Source organism: Phocoena sinus, chromosome 11, assembly GCF_008692025.1.
Source record: "Phocoena sinus isolate mPhoSin1 chromosome 11, mPhoSin1.pri, whole genome shotgun sequence".
Classification (NCBI taxonomy): Eukaryota; Metazoa; Chordata; class Mammalia; order Artiodactyla; family Phocoenidae; genus Phocoena; species Phocoena sinus.
Window position 1 is genome coordinate 43,381,232 of NC_045773.1, and position 20,360 is coordinate 43,401,591.

Here is a 20,360-nt window from a genome sequence, read left to right on the forward strand (position 1 = left end):
ATACTCAATTTCCAAGAATATGTTACGAAATATCTCAATCACAAGAGTAGAATAGATGGTACATTGCCCCTTCACTCACATCACTCAAATGGAACAATTATCAGGATTTAGCCACTTTTGCTTGTCTTTCCCCTCCTCCCCACCTCCTTTTTTCTTTCCTTAACTGAAGCTTTTAAAAGCAGATCCCACACATCATACCATTTCACCCTTCCACATTTCTATATGCATATCTAAAAATAACGGACATTTTTCTTAGGTAACTACAAAGTTATTATCCTACTTGAAAAAAAGTTAACATTTTTTTTTTGCTTATCAGCCAATACCCAGTCCATATTCATGTTTCCCTGATTGTCTCAAAAATTATTGTTTACAGTTGGTTTATTTGCATCAGGATTCAAACAAGTCCTAAGATTCTTTCACCAGCTGTTGGAAAGGGTAAGTAATTTTGAGGCAAACCACAGTTAAAGTGAGTCATCACTTCCTGAGGGCCCTATCAAGTCAGGGAGCCTAGCAATAGGACTCTGGGGGGTTGCAAAGCTGAGATCTGCTCTCCAAGGCAGTGCTCCTTCCACGCCTCCAGGCTGAGCAGTGTGTCCTTCCACCTCCTTGCTGCCTTCAAATTCTCAAATATCAGCTTTTGTCACCATGTCCTCTCTAAAAAAAACTGGCTCAATGCCATAATCTGTAGGTGTTCTTTCACCTTCCAAGTTCTTCCCTGCTCCTTGGGAACTACTGGCTTAGGTAGCTGGTAAACGCTCTAAGGTCAGTGGTTCTCAAACTTGGCTGCACACTGGAATCATCAGGGAGCTTTAAAAACCACTGATTCCTTGGTCGGCCACCCAGACGTTCTAATGTAATCAGTTCAGGTTGTGGCCTGGGCATGACTAGTTTCAAAAGTCCTCCTGGTGATCGTAACGCGTGCCAAGGCCGAGCACCTCGGAGTAGCCCTGCAGGGCGGGCACCACTCGGCTCTGCTAACCCAGGCTCCAAGGGTTAAAGAAGGAGCTCTTGTGGGCGGAGCGGGGCCTCCAGGGTGCGGGGCGTGGCTCCGAGGCGGGGGCGGACCTCGGGCCCGAGAGGACGGAAGGCGGGACCTTGCAGGCGGACGGCGTCCAGATCTCCGGGCTTCAGAGGACGAGCGGAAACGCCTCCAGTTTTCAAAACAAAGAGGAGAAGCGGGAGGCGTGTGAGGCGCGCAGGGCTCAGATTGGTCCCTCCCGCCCGGTCGCTTCAGCATCATTGGGTGACAATGGAGGGGAGCCCGGGAATCGGCGGGCGCTCGGGGTCTGACGGTTCGCGGGCGCCTCCGAAGATCCCGCCGGCCATGGAGGAGCTGCAGAGCCGCTTGCAGGAGACCCTGGACCTTCTGTCCTCGCAGGAGCTGCGCAGCTTCCGCGACCACCTCAAGAAGGTGGAGCCGCGCGTGAGCCAGGTGAAGCTGGAGCTGGAGGGCCGCAGCCCGTCGGGGCTGGCCAGGCTCCTCGCCAAGCAGTACTACCCACCGGCCGCCGCCAAGCGCGTCCTCGTCCAGGTGCTGGAGCAGCTGCCCCGCGCTGACCTGCTGCCGCGCTGGCAGAGCGCCGCCGCCGACGGCCCGGGTGAGCGCGCGGAGATTCCCGGGGTTGGGGGGACCGGAGGGGGTGCTTGGTGACCGCTGGGTTTGGCCCTACCGCCCGGGGATTCCCGGATTGGCGGAGGGAGGACTGACCGGGATTCCTGGGCAGGGGGAGGGGGTACTAACTGGAGGGAAGGGGGACTGGCGGGGAGGGGGATGTCCTAGGTGAGCGCCGGGTTAGGCCTGGGGCACAGATGAGCGGCGGTGGACCGAGCTTCGGTGGGGTGGGGGGAGTGGAGCAAGGAGGATGCGGGGGTCGAGGGACCAGTGAACGCGCGGCGGGAAGTGGGAACCGGGGGATAAGCGGGCAGGAGAGAGACAGTTCCCAGGCACGGAATCGAAGTGACCAGTCCAAGAGTAGCCATCAGGGTCTACCAGTTCATTCTGGGGTGGGTTGAGAAATCAGATTGACTCAGCAGGCCTGAGATGCATTTTTAACAATTACCTCCAAGTGATTATGATGGAGGAGGTTTTTAGATGATGCAGTGAGAAACCCCGTGTTGGAATCCACCATTAGAACATTTGCCATAAATCTGGGAAGATGTGGCTTAAGATCAAGAAATGTAACAAGTTGGGGGTGGTTAGGGTTTCCCCTCATAAGTTTAGTAAATGTATGTGTGTATAATATGTGAGCGAATTTGTGTACATAGAGAAAGAGAGAATGAGAAAGAAAGAGAAAGCACTTCTACTGGGCACACTGAGGTAGACACTAAAATATACTGTTGCTGGTCTCTGCCATCGCATGCTTATGATCTGGTTGAGTTTTTGGGGTTTTTTTCCTTTTTAATTATTAAATCAAAAGTACGACCGCTACTTAACTCTACACACGCATTTAACATTTTTTAAGGAATAACGTAGTGAGTCATTACACCAAATTCCTGACTAATAGCTCTCCAAAAATTTGAGAAAAATCACGCGGAGGGGAAGAGTAAGCTGGGACGAAGTGAGAGAGTAGCATTGACACATATACACTACCAAACGTAAAATAGATAGCTAGTGGGAAGCAGCTGCATCGCACAGGGAGATCAGCTTGGGGATTTGTGACCACCTAGAGGGGTGGGATAGGGAGGGTGGGAGGGAGACGCAAGAGGGAGGAGATATATGTATACATAGAGCCGATTCACTTTGTTATACAGCAGAAAGGAACACAACATTATAAAGCAATTGTATGCCAATAAAGATCTGGTTGAGTTTTGAGGTATGTTGCTTTGCTGACTTTTAGATTCCTAATGGGTGACAACTGTAAACGACCTCAAAACATGGCCTGTAGGCAGCATACTGGCCCCACGAAGCCTTTGATTCTCCCTTGACTGCATCTGCACAGCACTTATCATAATGTCTCTCCAGGCTTAGTGGTTAATGTATCACACTTTTGTTATCACCCCTTTAAACTGTGAGTCTCTTGCAGTTGGTAAACTGGGCTTTTTTGTTTTTCAGAATCAACCAAACTACCCGGTATCATGACTACACACTGTAGGCACTCCAAAAATATTTGAATTGAATGCTAAAAGTTTGTTTAATTAAAAAATTAAATAGGGTCTAGTTCCTTTAACTTCATTTTTCTCTTTATTGATGTCTTGGTCTCCTTTTCTGGAGGTACATGTTCACTAATGTTCATTGGTGCTTCTCCTTTTCATCTCTGGCCTGGCTTTCCCTGCCCCTGAATCTGACTGGGGCCTAAGGGAGTTCTGTTAAGTTTTCGTCCTTATGAGTTTGGGAGAGGGTTTTCAGAATCCTAGAAACCTGTTTTAAAACATAAGAGGCAACTGATTTCCTTGGGAAGTGCTTCCTGTTAACAGGAATGACAGCAGATCATGCTTAAGAAGAGGAAAAAGAAAAAATATGTTCTTTTCTGTTTTGTCTTTTCATGAAAATTCATTCAGTGATTCCACGAAAGATTCCAAAGAGAAGCTATGACTGTGTGGAAGGTGAATTGGTAAATATCTGGACTCTTTAAGATAGTATTTAGTCACCATTTGAACATTTTTTTGTGCTGCTTCTGTTGGATTGGAGGTGGGTATCTGTGTCATTGTCTCAAGCGGTCAGATCTTCCTGCTTTCCGTTATAAATAGGAAAAGCAAAACATTAGCCAGATAAAACCACTTTGCACGCATTAACCAAATGAGGTAAGCACTGTTAGTATCTGCATTTTACAGACGAAGGCATTGCAGGCTGTGTGGCCTCTCGAAACTACATAAATTGCTGGCTTCTGGCCTTTTTTTTGCTTGTTTTATTATGGACATTTAAAACATAAGCTAAAGTAGAGAGAAGAGAAAAATGAATCTCCAGACTCCAGCCCAGCCTACTCTTTGCCCTGATTCAACAATTAGCAACATGGCCAATCTTGTTTCATCTGCTCCTCCCCCCACCCACCCCATCATATTGAAGCAGATTCCCCAGCTACCATATCACTTTCATACGTACGATACTTGAGTATGTATTTCTGAGAAAGACTTTTTCCAAACATAGCCATGATACCATTATTCTACCTAGAAACAAATTCCTTATTGGCAGTCAGCCTTCAGATGTCCTTGGCTGGCTCTTACGCCTTTTACAGTTGGATTGAGTCAGGGTCCGACTCACGCAAGGTCTACACAGTTACACTTGATGGTTTGTCTCTTAAGAGGCTTAATTTATGATACCTCTCCCTTTGACCTCTTCTCTTGTTTGTTGACGAAACCAGGTTATTTGTCCTGTAGAATGTCCCACATTCTGGATTTTGATAACTGCAGCCCTGTGTTGTCATTTACCATTTTCCTTAAATGGGCAGTTCTGGCTATGTATAGGAATTTAAAAATGAAATTGGCCTATTCGTCCTAGTTTGAGAAAGGTATTTGAGAAAATTATAAATGAAGTCATGATGAGAGAGGAAATCAGTGTTGTGCCCCTGCTCTGAGCTGGGAAACGTCATCATTAACTCCAGAAGAAACTCATTTCACATATAAGGTGTATTTGGATTTGGTTTGGTTTAAATATTGTTTCTTGGCTTTCCTTGAAAACAGGACCGTTATGACCTGAGTGGCAGGCGGAAGGCCTTCCTCATGTGTGTGAAGAGAAACAGGCTGGGCGCTCACCAGGATGTCTTACTGATGGAGGACTGGCTTGGCCAGTGCCAGTTCGAAAATACGTTGTGCATCGATCCCGACAAAATGGTATCAAGTTAAAAACAAAAATGAAAATTTGTGGCTCGGGACTTCCCTGGCGGTCCAGTGATTAAGACTCCGTGCCTCCACTGAAGGGGCGCAGGTTTGATCTCTGGTTGGGAAACAAAGATCCCACATGCCTTTGCGGCACAGCCAAAAAAAAATAAAAGAAGAAGAAAAATTGTAGTTTGGATATTATAATTTTCCTTCCTTTTTAAAAATATTGGGTTTTATTACCTGGTTAGGACCAGGGCCTGCTGAGCAATGGATGTGTATGTCCTGATGAAATTCTTACCCAGCTTACCTGTTGGATACAGATGCTTTTGTCATGTTAAGTGTGTGATGATACTCCAGCTTCCCTTCTAGTCAAGCAGGGACCTCTTGGGTCCCTGCATTTGAAGAGGGAAGGGAATCCAAGAAGGTGTAAAAGTGAGTTGGGCAAGGAGGCCCAAGGACTAGCTGTGAGTCCAGAGTAGGCAAGGTCCAGAGCATTTGGAAACAGGAAGACCAAGGGGACAGCTTTGAGAGGTCATCAAGCAGCCAGGCCAGAGGAATCCCAGCAGCATTGGAGCCCAGGGGCTTTGGAAGATCCTGGTGGGACTTGCTTAGAACCATGGGAGGGGTGGGGAGAGGAGTTGCTGAGAGCCCTGGGCAGAATTGCATTGTGATTTAACTCGAGGACACAAGAAAATGAGGTGGAAGAGTGGTGGTGGTGGGTGGGAACTGCATTTTGACTTCTCTGACCCCAGCTGAGTCCTGGCCTAGCTCTGCGCATGTTTTGGGATAATAACAGGAAAGTCCTTCATAGACCCCAGGAGGCACTGCTCGTGAATATCAAGGAACAGCATAGCAGAAGGGCTAGGAAAGCAGCACACACTGACTGGTGGAATCTCGTCTCTTACTAATTGTTACCTTAAATCTGGTTCTCAACTGAGGGTGATTTTTGTCCCCCCAGAGGACATTTGACAATGTCTGGAGACATTTTTGGTTGTCACAACTGGAGGGTGCTATTGGCATCTTGTGTAGTTGCCGAGGTAGAGCCAGGGTGCTACTGAACACCCTACAGTGTACAGGACGGCCCCCAAGGCAAAGATTACCTGACACAAAATAATAGTGCAAGAGTTCTAGAAATTCTGTCTTAAATTAATTGACTACTTTCTTATCTCTAAAATGGAGGGGGAGCTGATAGTAATTTATCTTGTAGGGCTATGGTGAGGATGAAATGAGCTGCGTTATGTAAAAGTTCTCAGAATAGTAGCTGGCTTATAGTAAGCGCTCAATAAATTTTGATTTTATTATTTCAAAGCTAAAAACAGACTCCTTCATGTTTCCCAACGATTGTACCAGAATCTCTTCCAATATTATGTGATTTTTTTAATCCAGTCCTTTCCATTCAGATTACAGATAATTGCCAGGGTTCTTCTGGTTTATTCTCCCAAAAGTCCAGAAGTGGCCTCTTTCTCTACATCTTGTCAACATTTATTTGTAAATATTTAGCAACTTTACTGGTAAAATTATTTCACTGTTTCATTTTCCTGATTATTAGTTTGGTTGAACATCTTCTGGCCATTTTTTTTCTTCTGGGAATTATTTGAATTACCTGTTTGCCCTTTTTTCTTACTGGATTTTCTTTTTCCTTTTTGTTTTGGCTGTGCCATGTGGCTTGCAGGATCTTAGTTCCCCGATCAGCAATCGAACCCGGGCCCTGCATTGAGAGCACGGAGTCCTAACCACTGGACCACCCTGGATTTTATTTTTCTTATTCTGTAGTTCTTTTTCCTGAATTTTAGACAAAATAGAGTGCAAATATTTTTCTCCTGCCTTGTTACTTGCCTTTTGACTTTTTGTTATCTTAAGTCAAATGGAAGTCTTTTTTATTTTTTTTTAAATTTATTTATTTTATTTTTAGCTGTGTTGGGTCTTCGTTGCTGCGCATGGGCTTTCTCTAGTTGTGGCGAGCGGGGGCTACTCTTCGTTGCAGTGCGCGTGCTCATCACGGTGGCTTCTCTTGTTGCAAAGCACAGGCCCTAGAGCACGTAGGCTTCAGTAGTTGTGGTGCGTGGGCTCAGTAGTTGTGGCACATGGGCTTAGTTGCTCCGTGGCATTGCAAGTCTTTTTTATTTATTTATTAAATTATTTATTTTGGCCTCACCATGCGGCTTGTGGAATCTCAGTTCCCTGACCAGGGATGAAACCCAGGCCACAGCAATGAAAGTGCCAAATCCTAACCACTAGACCACGAGGGAACTCCCCTGGAAGTCTTAGTTTTTGTGAGTAAACTTGTCAGTCTTTCTGTTTGTTGCCTTCTTGGCTTTTATGTCTTGATTAAACTCCATGATTTCCCAACTTAAAATTTTTTTAAATTATTTTTCTGTAACATTTTTATAGTTTAAGGTTAGCCTTCTACTCACTGGAATTATATTTTTTGGAACAGTGAGGTGGGAGGTCTAACTTTATTTCCAAGCCAGTCATCTCATTTTGTTGATGATACATCCTTTCCCCACATATTTGAATTCCATTCTTATCATAAATTAAATCCTTATATATATATTTGGATCAATTTCTGTATTCTAAAATATTCTATTCATACATTTGTTTATTCTTAAGCTGGTATATCAGTGTTTTGTTCACCATGATTTTATAGTACCTTTGGATGTCTGATAGGACCTATCCTATGGGGATTCATTGTTTTTTATGTTTTTTTTGCTTTTTTTTTTTTTTTTAAACCTCTGAATGTTCTTTGCTATTCTTGAGCACTTTGCTGTTCCTGAGCATCTGTTCTCTGTGACCTTGAGAACCATCTGGTTAAGTTTCACAGAAATCCTTTGAGATTTTAATTGACATGACATTGAATTGAGATTAATTTAGAGTTAACTGGCAAATTAATAGTATTGAGTCATCTCAGAAACATCGGTATGTCATAGTTTATGTTGCCTCTTCACTAAAGTTTTTTTTTTAATAATTTTCTTCACTTAGGTAATGTCCATTTCTTGTTAGGTTTATTCCTACGTATTGTTTTACTTTTTTTATGACCATGAATGGATCCCTTTTCCATTATGTGGTTTACATTATTATTCCTGGGTAATTGGGGAGCTATAGATCTTGGTAAATTAACTTTGTATCTGGTCAACTTGCTGATCTCTAGTTCTAGTAGTTTTTAGTTGATTGTATTTCTAGATAGTCATATTATCTGTAAGTAATGAGTTTGTTTCCAATGTTTAAACTTCATCTAATTTTTTACTTTACTTTATTGAAATGGCTAGGATCTTTGTTACAACATGTATGAGGCTAGTGAGAACAGCCATTCCTGTCTTCTCTTTTTAGTGGGATTGATTCTGATGACGTCTCCTGATAGATTCTGGCAAGTAGATATGATTGGGTAGACTCCTCCATTCCCTTCCATTTCTAGCTTATTGAGGGTATTAATTTTATAAGATAATTTTATATATTAAAGTAAGTTAATAATATAGCATTGAAATACATTAACCCTTTGGGGAGCTATAATTCTGTTGTATTTTGTGGTAGAGAATCAGAAATACCCTAATTTTGTCAAACAAGAACCACCAGTGGTACAAGAAGAAATCATATGAATTCCGAAAGCAACCAAAAGGGAAGTGACAAGTTATACTGACTCTGTTAGAGATGCAGGTATTTTCATATTTGTCGTCTCATTGGATCACCTTGTAAAGGAGCCATCTCTGGGATTTCTGGGTTTTCCTACTTGCAGTTCTTTTTAATATGTTTTCCTATTTTACAGGAGTTACTTGGAAAAATAACATCATTTCGAGATGGACTAAATGAAATTAAAGATGACATTGGCTGTTGCCTTGTTGCTCTTATGTCCCACGGAGAAGAAGGCTTTATCAAAATGAAAGATGGTGAAAAAGTCAGCCTGGAAGGCATTTTTGAAATGTTTAACAATAAAAATTGTCCAGCACTTCAAGAGAAACCCAAAATCTTTATAATCCAGGCCTGCAGAGGAGGTAAGTGGAGACCTCTTTGTAATAGTTCTGTTTCTAGGAAATTCTCATATTGATGATTGAGGAAAGAAAACTGAGTTTTAAAAAATTATTTTACATTAGCGGACACTTAGCTGATGTAACTTTAGTTATGTAGTATAGTAGGGACTTTGAGCTGGGAGGAAAGAATGAAGGGAAAGCTTTCCTGGGATAGGATAGTTAATTTAGGCTCAGGAAGGGTCTAAGTCTTTAAATTCATGAGGTGGGTTGGGGAACCTCAAATTCTGGGAGAGAGGTGGGCAATTTCCAGGGGATGTCCCACCGTTCATGTGATTCCAGGTGGCTTGTGGGACTAATACCTGATTTATGTTAACTTTGGTGGATATTTCTCTCTCTTATGGAGATACAAGCTTGTGACTTTTATTAAAGATTACTGGTGTCAGTGGTGTATTATCGTAGTTTGCATTTTCATTCCTCAAAAAATAGAGAGAAGAGACAGTGGTGTTGAAACGGATGATGAACCCATGGACTCGGATGATGGATCAGAGAAGAGGAGGCTGCCTACATTCAGTGATTATTTCATCATCTATCCCACCCAGGCAGGTAAGACAGTGAGGCTTGATGACAGTGAGATGCACATTCGTCCAGAGAGTTTAGCTTATTCCTAATGATTTTGAAAATCTTTTTATTTTTTTTTAGCTCTGCCACGTGGCTCATGGGATCTTAGTTCCCCGACTAGGGATTGAACCTGGGTCCTCGGCAGTGAGAGTGCTGAGTCCTAACCACTGTACTGCCAGGGAATTACTGAAAATCTTTTTAAAAAATATTATCTGTGCTTTACAGATTGATGTACATAAGGAGAAATTTTCACTAACCTATCCATCTTCAACTGTTCCACTTTCAGAGATGGCAAGTTTGCATCTGACTGTTCATGTCTTCCAGGAAGATGCCATCCTTTTAGCAAAGTATCACATAGTAAATGAGATCATCAGCTCTCATGTGAAAAAGATCTTGGTCCAAAGCCAGCTCTGCCACTTGCTGTCTTTGAGACCTTCAATATTTCTTAGCCTCTAGATATGTCAGTTTCTTTATGCAAAAGAAGAATGATAAAATATACTTGTGTCATTGGGATGTTATATAAATTAAATTATGTAGTGCAGGTATTGTGCTTATCATAATAACTGGCATAATAAGGTAAAAAAGAAATTAATATTATTACTAATATATTATGCTGATTACATTATTATCCTTATTATTACTATACTATTAATACTAATAAGTTAAAATCCAAAAGAATCTTGTGTGCTGAAGGGGTGAACTTGATTCAGTTGTGAAAGGGAAACAGGAAAATGTAGAGAAGATAGAAATAAATGGTCAAGGGCATTTATTTAGCTGTTTTTATCTTGACTTTCTTCAAAAAGGATTAAAATAGCTTATGTGTGTGTATATATACATATACACACGTATATGTATATATATATATATATATATATATATATATGCAATTCAAGATAAAATGTTAGTGAAGAAATGGAAGCAAAGGAAAATAAGGACAATAATATAAAACGAAAATATCCCCATTAAAGTTAGATGTAACTTTATTCATCCAAGAGAGATGAAAGCATATGTCCTGAGACTTCCCTGGTGGTCCAGCAGTTAAGTCTCCGTGCTCCCAATGCAGGGGGCCCGAGTTCGATCCCTAGTCGGGGAACAAGATCCTGCATGCATGCTGCGACTAAGAAGCCTGCATGCTGCAACAAAGATCCTGAGTGCCAAAACTGAGACCTGGCACAGCCAAAAATAAATAAATATATAATAAATAAATAAGTATTAAAAAAAAAGAAAGAAAGAAAGCATATGTCCTGATAGACACTTGTAACATAGCAAGTGCAAGCACGTTTATTTGAAAGTCAAAGATTAGAAACAACCCAAATGATCAACAGGTGAAAGAACTACTCAGCAATAAAAGAAATGAGCTTCTGATGCATGCTACAGCATAGATGAAGCTCAGAATAGTCCTGCTGACTGAAAGGAGTCAGACAGAATAAAGCAGATACTGTGTGGTTCCATGCATATAAAATTCTAGAAAATGCAAACCAGTCTATAAGACAGCAAATCAGTTGTGTTTGGAGATGGGAGTGGAGAGGGAAGGAAGGATTGCAGAGGGGCATGAGGACATTGGAGGGGGCTGATTGGATTCATTATCTGGGTTGTGATGGTTTCACGGAAGTATACGTATTTCAAAACTTATTAAATTGTTTGCTTAAAATATGTGCAGGACTTCCTCGGTGGTCCAGTGGTTAAGAATCCATGCTTCCAATGCAGGGGTCATGGGTTCAGTCCCTGGTCAGGGAACTGAGATCCCACATGCTGCGTGGTGCCACCAAAAATATATATATATGCAGATGCTTGTCAATGATCAATCATACTTTAATAAAGCTGTAAATTTTTTAAAAAGTTAGATGTAAGACAGGCATGCCCACTCTCAGTCCTACTGTTTGACATGGCATGGGTAGTCCTAGCTAATTCATTAAGATAAGAAAAGATGTAAGGATCAATATTGTAGAAATCAATAGTTTTGAATATCTAGCAGTAATCACTTAGAACATATAATAGAAAAGAAAAAAGATACCACGTTATTTTTTCTTGCTTTAGTGAATGATGTCTAGGAATGACTAACAAAAGATGAGCAAGAACTTTATTAGAGAAAATGAGAGAACATTCCGGAAAGGCATAAAGAAAGACCTGAATCAATGGTGGGAAATACCATGCTCATGGTTGAGATTTTCAATACCATGGAGATGACCTTTTTTTCCCCAAATGAGTTTGTAAATTGAATTCTACGTGTTTTTTCGTGGAATTTGACAAACTAATCACAAAATTGTTATGGAACAGTTAAGGGTCAAGACGAGGAATCTTGAGCTCCGATTTTGCTGAGTGAATGAATTTCATGACTATATGCTGGCTATTTCTGTTGACGACTAGAGATTCAGTATTGAACACAAGAACTAAAAATCTCTGCCTCCATGGAGCTTATGTTCTAGGGGAGGAGACGACAGTAAGCACATACGGAAAACAGATCCTGGGTTGCTTTATGATTCCATGTCTATGAAGTTCAAAACCAGGCAAAACTAATCTATGGTGGATGGTAGAAGTCCAGGTGCTGCTTGTCCTCAGGGTGCACAGTGTTTGGAGTGGTTATGACCAGAGCAGCAAGAGGGGACTTCTGGAGTACTGGTATCATCGTGTTTCTTGATGAGGGTGCCAGTTATGGGGGTGTGTTCATTTTATGAAAATTTATTGAGCTATTATATATCCATATGCTTTGCATACTTTTCTGTATGATGGTTACCCTTCAGTGAAAAGTTTACCAAATAAAATGTTAGATGGTGATAAGTGCTATGGAGAAAAGTAATGCAGGAACCGGGGAGAGGGAGTATTGAGGGGTAGAAGTGGAGATTATAATTTTTTTGTTTTTTGTTTTTTTGGCTGCATTGGATCTTCGTTGCTAAGCACAGGCTTTCTCTAGTTGTGGCAAGCAGGGGCTACTCTCTTGCGGTGCGTGGGCTTCTTATTGCTGTGGCTTCACTTGTGGAGCACTGGCTCTAGGGTGTGCAGGCTCCAGTAGTTGTGGCTCACGGGCTCTGGAGCTCAGGCTCAGTAGTTGTGGTGCACGTGCACGGGCTTAGTTGCTCCGCGGCAGGTGGGATCTTCCCGGACCAGGGATCTAACCCATGTCTCCTGCATTGGCAGGTGGATTCTTAACCACTGCGCCACCAGGGAAGTCCCGAGACTGTGGTTTTAAAAAGAGATGTGTAGAGATGTTTCCACTGAGAAGGTGATTATTGTGTAGAACTGAAGGCCATGAGAGTGTGAGCTATGCAGATATTTGAGAAAATGTGTCTTCTAAGATATGAATACTTAGTAGAAAGCAATAACAAAAACTCTATCAGCCGGTACATAGACAAACAGATCATTGGGATAGAATAAAGAATGTAGAGGTAGACCCAAATATATAGGGAAACGAGACACATGACAAAGAAGCCATTGCTAATCAATGGTGAAAGGATGGACCATTTAATAAGTGATGGGAAAACTGGCTTCTCAACGGGAGAAAAGCAAGTTTATTTTCTTTTTTTAAAAAAATTTTATTTATTTTTGGCTGTGTTGGGCCTTCGTTGCTGTGCGAGGGCTTTCTCTAGTTGCGGCGAGCAGGGGCCATTCTTCATCTCACCGTGGTGCGCGGGCCTCTCACTGTCGCGGCCTCTCTTGTTGCGGAGCACAAGCTCCAGATGCTCAGGCTCAGTAGTGTGGCTCACAGGCCTAGTTGCTCCGTGGCATGTGGGACCTTCCCAGACCAGGGCTCAAACCCGTCCCTTCTGCATTGGCAAGCAGATTCTCAACCACTGCGCCACCAGGGAAGCCCAAGTTTATTTTCTTATTTCTTGTTGGAGGGTTCCTTGTATCTTTAATCACGTGGACTCTCTATCTGTAGTTATGTTCCCTTCTTTACCTCTAATATTTCTGGCTTTCTTTTTTTTCTTGATCAGTCTTGCCAGTGGTTTATTTATTTAGTTAAGAACCCATTTTTAGTTTTGTTAATCCTCTCTATTATTATGTTTGTTTCTGATTTCATTAATTTGCCTCATATTTCCATTTTTCTCCATTTTTTAAGGGTTTATTCTACTCTTAATTTCCCAGCTTTTTCAGTTAGGTACTTGGGTCATTATTTTCTACCATTTTAAAAAAAAAAGCATTTTTAAACCTATAATCCCCGTCTAATTACTGCTTTCACTGTATCTTTTATATTTTAATATGTAACATTTTTATCCTTCCGTTCCAAGAATTCTTAAATTTCCATTATTCTTTTACCCATTAGTTATTTAGAAATATGCCTCTAAATTTTTCTGGTATTGAAATTTTAAATTTTATCCTTTTATTATTATTTATCCTTTTATTATTGATGTCTAGTTTATTCTTGAGAAAGAATATCAACTATACCAATCTGAAATCGGTTGAGACTTGATTTATGTCTTCATCTGTAGTAAATTTTTTTTTCACGATACTCGGGCCTCTCGCTGTTGTGGCCTCTCCCGTTTAGGAGCACAGGTTCCGGACGCACAGGCTCAGTGGCCATGGCTCACGGGCCCAGCCGCTCCGCGGCATGTGGGATCTTCCCGGACCGGGGCACGAACCCGTGTCCCCTGCATCGGCAGGCGGACTCTCAACCACTGCGCCACCAGGGAAGCCCTGTAGTACATTTTTTAATGGCTACTGATCTATCATGAATATTCTATATGTGCTTAAGAATATGTGTTCACCTCTTGAATACAAGGTTCTATATATTTCTATTAATTGAGCTCAGTTGTGTTGTTCCAAGTCTCTACTAAAGGTCAAGCAGACATATTTAGTAATTTGTCTGCTTGACCTGCCAATAACTGAGATAATGTGTTACTATGTCATGTTATCCTGGTGGATATGTCAGTTTCTTCTGTAGTTCTATTATCTATTTTTCTTTTCTTTATATATTTTGAGGCAACTTTAGTAGAGGCATATGATTTTAGAATTGTTACACTTTGTGGTGAAATAAATATTTTAATCATTATTTAGTGAACCTACTATCCCAAATATTGCTTTTTTTGGTATTAGTTTTTTTCTGATATTAATATAGATACCCCAGTATTCTTTTGGCCCATATTTGCCTGGTATATCTCCTTCAGACCTTTTTCTATTAAACTTTCTGGGCCTTATGTTTTAGGTGGTCCTTTAAACAGAATATAACTGGATTTTGTTTTTTAATCCAGTCTAATATCAATCTTCTTACTGGTGAGTTAGGACAATTTATCTTTATTGTGACTATTGATATATTTACATTTTTACCATTTTACTTTGTGCTATTTACTTTTATTTGCTTTTCTCCCCTCCTTTATTGCTCTTTTTTAAAAAAAATTGAAGTATAGTTGGTGTGTACAATATTATGGTAGTTTTATTGCTCTTGTTTTTGATTGATTGTGAGTTTAGTTTGTCATTCTTACATTTTATCCCTCTACTGACTTGGAAGATATGTGTTTCGCATCTCTTCTTCTCCTGGTTCCCTGTGAAATGTTATAAGTAAGTAAGCTTATTTTTACTCCCTGATGATACACAGAACCTTAGAACACTAATTCTCATCACCTTCCACACTTAAGCGCTATTGTTCAACATTTACTTCTAACTTTTATTTTTTGTATCTTTATTTATATGAAATTATTTATGTATTCTTACACTCCTTCTCCTTCCACCCTAATTTTCTTCTAAATTAGGATATTAACCCAACACATTTTCATCAGATAGGCTGGCATGTTCTAGGCTGACAAGCACTATGCTAGGTAATGCCTATTCCTTTTTTAAAACCCCACAATTTAGAACACTTTTGTAATATTTTATACAGTGTATGTTTGTTTATATTTATGCATGTGTTTACCATTTTCTTCTCTATCTGTCCTGAATCTCAGACCATTTTCTTTCTTCATGAAGTATATCCTTTAGAAATTCATTTAAGGAAGATTTATAGGTGGTAAGTTCACTTTACACCCAAATCTGGCCGATGATGTAACAGTGTCTTTGCCTGTTCTTCCTTGTGATTCCATCATTTATTTCTTTAAACATTTCATGCACAGTTATTTTATATTTTTTACCTTATACTTTCAATATCTAAAGTCTTTGGGGATCACTCTTGTGGTCGTTCTGTTGCCTGTCACTCATGGGGGTTTGTTTCTTTGTGTGTCTGAACTCTTAGCTCATTTATTGAATCTTAATCTGTGATACTTCTGGGGGCATAATTCAGTTATGCTTTCCTTTAGAGAGGATTACCACCCGCATTACCACCCGCACGTGGACCTCTGTAGCTCTGCTCAGGGTCACATGGTTAATGCAGGCTCTTAAATTCATCTTCCTATCTCCCAGGTACACCTTCCAAACTTGACATTTCCCCTTAGACACAAGCACAACTCTGGTTTTCCCGTTTGCTTTCTGCTTCTAGCTCAAGTTTCAGCTTCCTTGTTTGGAGGAATGGCATGCCTTGGGGATTTCCATTCATTCCTATCAGCCGAGAATAGTATTAAACTTTTGCTTTAATCAAGAATTAAGATTTATACCTGGAGGGATATTTAAAGTACCCAAAGTGCCCAAAGTGGAACACTTGGAATATGTGATAAAATTAATCTTTTGGATCACCGATTTTTTTTTGCATGATCCCAGTTCTTTTCATTTTTAATTTTTTTTTTTTTTTTGACAGGAAAGTAGGATTTATTGGTGGGCACGAGTAAGGAGGGGACAGCACCAAGGCTCTCGTGAGTGCAGGGCCCGCCATTTGTCCAGAGGGCCGCAGTTAGGGATGTATATGACCCCACAGCCATCCAGGATGAGCCACTTTTCTGCCATCATGTTTTCAAATTCGTCTGCATTAAACTTAGTGAATCCCCACTTCTTGGAGATGTGGATCTTCTGGCAGCCAGGGAACTTGACCTTGGCCCTTCGGAGGGCCTCAATCACATGCTCCTTGTTCTGCAGCTTGGTGCGGATGGACATTGTGACTTGGCCAATGTGGACCCTGGCCTCTACACCCTGGGGCTTTCTAAAGGCACTGCGCATACCCGTCAGGAGCCTGGACTGGGGACAGCATGCCAGTCATTAATGTCCACTGGAAAGGGCTGTCTCCAAGGTGCCTTAGGGCAACCCATACAGGCAACAGGCCGCATACACTACTGAGGAGGCTGCTATTTGCAGCCATTGCACACCGGGCCCCCATGGGGAAAAGAGCACAGTCGGCTTAATTGGCTGCAAATATTTTTTTTAATTTTCAATTGATTTATTTTTTATTTTGGCCGTGCCACGCGGCATGTGGGATCTTAGTTCCCTGACCAGGGATCAAACTTGTGGCCCCTGAAGTGGAAGCTCGGAGTCCTAACCACTGAACCACCAGGGAATTCCCTTGGGTCACCCATATTTACCTGATTGGATGAGACAGTACCAAATATGTGTGGGGATGGGGGGCAACGGGTACTTCCATATACCATTGATGAGAGCAAGTTATAATGCCTCTTTGGAGAGCAATGTGTGATACCTAGAAAGTTTGTTTATTCCACGACCCAGCAATTTCACTTCTGGGTATACACCCTAGTGCTGCGGTCTCCAGATCAGGGGGCCACAGTGAAGTCACACAGCTATACTTAATTCTGTGAACCACCAGCTCAGGTGAGGTATGGTTCCAAAAATTAGACTGTGCTGTGTTCTTTTTGATATCATATTTTGGTGGTATCTAGGTTTTGGAGGTTCGCTGAGCTAAAAAGCAAGTACCATGGTGGTATCCTGGGTTGAGAAGTCATGCAGTGTCCAAAAGGGGCACACATCCCATTACTAATTGTGGTTATTTAAGAATGAGGGAATTCCCTGGCAGTCCAGTGGTTAGGACTCTGTGCTCTCACTGCCGAGGGCCTGGATTCAATCCCTGGTCGGGGAACTAAGATCCCATGAGCCGCTCGCACAGCGCAGCCAAAAAAAAAAAAGAATGAAAAAAAAATTTTTTTATCAATTTGTCTGACCATCACCTTTCAATTTTTTTGACCATCTATTCATGTGCCTATTGGCCATCATGTATCTTCTTTTGCCCAATGTTGTATTGGGTTGTTTGTTTTCTTATTAAGCTGTATATATTCTGAATACAAGTCCTTTCTCTGGTACGAGTTACAAATACTTTCTCCCAATCTGTGACTGGCTTTTCATTTTCTTAATGATGTCTTTCAAAAAGCAAAACTTTTATAAGCATTGATGGTTCAGTGGTAGAATTCTCACCTGCCAAAAAACAAAAGTTTTAGATTTTAAGTCCAATTCATCATCTTTTTTTCTTCTATGGCTTATGATTTTTGTGTTGTAAGAAACTTTTGTCTACCCTGAGGTTGAAAGATGTTCCATGTTTTTTCTGTCCCAACCCAGGTTTACTATGAGAGCATGCAATCTTAATATTCCCATTGAATTTCCATACTATATAGACATATTTCATGTTTTTCAGCCTAATAATAAAGATAATTTCAGTAAACTCTTGAATACCACCAAATAAATTCCATATGGTTGTATTTAGGGCAATTTAGCTTAAAATGCTAGAGCAAAAGTCAGCAATAAAAAAAATAGAAAAGGAATAAATAAAGCAAATACGACAAAATGATAACTCTTGGATCTGAGGGATGATTATATGGGGGGTTGTTAAACTTTGCTTTCTACTTTTTTGTGTATTTGAAAAGTTGTATTTTAAAAATGCATATAAAAAGAATGTCCTCTTGAGAGGTTATGTGCTATTGGTCACGTGAGTTCTCTGTGATTGTATCTTAATGCAAGTGTTTCTATATTCTCGATTCAAAGCCATTTTCCAGGTTTTAACTATGGGTCAAAGAACAAGTTTGCTGTAAGTTAGAGGAGGAAAATGGATGAAATGACTTTTTTCCTTTGTAGATCATGTGGCTTTACGGGACCCCCGCACCGGCTCTGTGATGATCAAAGCAATGACCGACGTCTTTAAACAGTATGGAAATAAGTGGCACATTGCTGACTTCTTCACCAAAGTAAGTAAATTCCAAGTGAACATGTGCTCCATTCTGTCTAAAGCTAATGCACTTGATGGGAACATTTTCACGAGAAGATTGACTTAAGCCCGAGAAAGCGTGAGAGATGGTGAGAAGTTGTTTGGAAACAGCAGGCTGATGGTGCGTTAAGAGGACTGTCGCAGAAGTCATGGCCGAGCCAGGTGCGAAGGGAAACTGATAGTGACACTTTATTCATTGGTACGTGAGTGAGTTGGATTTTAGGTGAGCTTTGAAGTTCTGCTTGCTCTCCAGTTGCTGTTCCCTGCACTTCACAGATATTAATACATTGAGTCTTTCAACAGCTCTCAGGCAGGTACTGGGATTCCCATCTCCTATTACAGATGGAAAGCAGCCTTGGCTTACCAACCCAGGCAGAGCACTTCTAGAGCTCATGGCTTAACCACAGTTATATAGGATTACTTACTCCTTATCTCCCCAAGTTATGGTAGCTATTTTTATTTCTTTTAAAAAATTGTTTAATGCTTTACATATGATGCTTAACAGCTTTCAAAACTCCTTTTCACCTCATTTTTATTTTTTAACATCTTTATTTGTGTATAATTGCTTTACAATGTTGTGTTAGTTTCTGCTGTATAACAAAGTGAACCAGCTATATGTATACATATATCCCCATATCCCCTCCCTCTTGCATCTTCCCCCCACCCTCCCCATCCCACCCCTCGAGGTGGTCACAAAGCACGGAGCTGATCTCCCTGTGCTATGCAGCTGCTTCCCACTAGCTATCTAGTTTACATTTAGTAGTGTATGTAGGTCCATGCCACTCTCTCACTTCGTCCCAGCTTACCCTTACCCCTCCCGTGTCCTCAAGTCCATTCTCTTCATCTGCGTCTTTATTCCTGTCCTGCCCCTAGGTTCATGAGAACTTTTTTTTTTCGATTCCATATACATGTGTTAGCATACAGTATTTGTTTTTCTCTTTCTGACTTACTTCACTCTGTATGACAGACTCTAGGTCCATCCACCTCACTACAAATAACTCAATTTCGTTTCTTCTTATGGCTGAGTAATACTCCATTGTATATATGTGCCACATCTTCTTTATCCATTCATCTGTCGATGGACACTTAATGTTGCTTCCGTGTCCTGGCTAATGTAAATAGTGCTTCAGTGAACATTGTGGTACATGTCCCTTTTTGAATTATGGTTTTCTCAGGGTATATGCCCTGTAGTGAGATTGCTGGGTCATATGGTAGTTCTATTTTTAGTTTTTTAAGGAACCTCCATGCTGTTCTCCGTAGTGGCTGTATCAATTTACATTCCCACCAACGGTGCAAGAGGGTTCCCTTTTCTCCATGCCCTCTCCAGCATGTATTGTTTGTAGACTTTTTGATGATGGCCATTCTGACCGCTGTGAGGTGATACCTCATTGTAGTTTCGATTTGCATTTCTCTAATGATCAGTGATGTTGAGCATCCTTTCATGTGTTTGTTGGCAATCTGTATGTCTTCTTTAGAGAAATGTCTATTTAGGTGTTCTGCCCATTTTTTGATTGGGTTGTTTATTTTTTTGATATAGAGCTGCATGAGCTGCTTGTATATTTTGGAGATTAATTCTTTGTCAGTTGCTTCGTTTACAAATATTTTCTCCCATCTGAGGGTTGTCTTTTCATCTTGTTTATGGTTTCCTTTGGTGTGCCAAAGATTTTAAGTCTCATTAGGTCTCATTTGTTTATTTTTTTTTTATTTTTTTTGTTGTTGTTGTTGTTGCAGTACGCGGGCCTCTCACTGTTGTGGCCCCTCCCGCTGTGGAGCACAGGCTCCAGACGCGCAGGCTCAGCGGCCATGGCTCACGGGCCCAGCCGCTCCGCGGCATGTGGGATCTTCCCGGACCCAGGCACGAACCCATGTCCCCTGCATTGGCAGGTGGACTCTCAACCACCGTGCCACCAGGGAAGCCCTATTTTTGTTTTTATTTCCATTTCTCTAGGAGGTGGGTCAGAAATGACCTTGCTGTGACTTATGTCATAGAGTGTTCTGCCTATGTTTTCATCTAAGAGTTTTATAGT

The 20,360-nt window shown here is 41.2% G+C and overlaps 1 protein-coding gene and 1 non-coding gene across 2 annotated transcripts; one reads left to right on the forward strand and one right to left on the reverse strand.

Annotated features, from left to right (window-relative positions):
• The first annotated feature begins 1,093 nt into the window (after positions 1-1,093).
• Positions 1,094-18,827, forward strand: CASP14 (caspase 14). Its single transcript, XM_032648359.1, has 7 exons — positions 1,094-1,598; positions 3,499-3,551; positions 4,618-4,767; positions 8,516-8,741; positions 9,204-9,320; positions 18,204-18,273; positions 18,357-18,827. The coding sequence occupies exons 1-7, from the start codon at positions 1,250-1,252 to the stop codon at positions 18,358-18,360; spliced, it is 969 nt and encodes a 322-aa protein (XP_032504250.1). The 5' UTR covers positions 1,094-1,249; the 3' UTR covers positions 18,361-18,827.
• On the reverse strand, positions 16,407-16,541 carry LOC116762962. The gene has a single exon (XR_004352388.1). It is a non-coding gene; the product is annotated as a small nucleolar RNA SNORA70 (small nucleolar RNA).
• Positions 18,828-20,360: the final 1,533 nt, after the last annotated feature.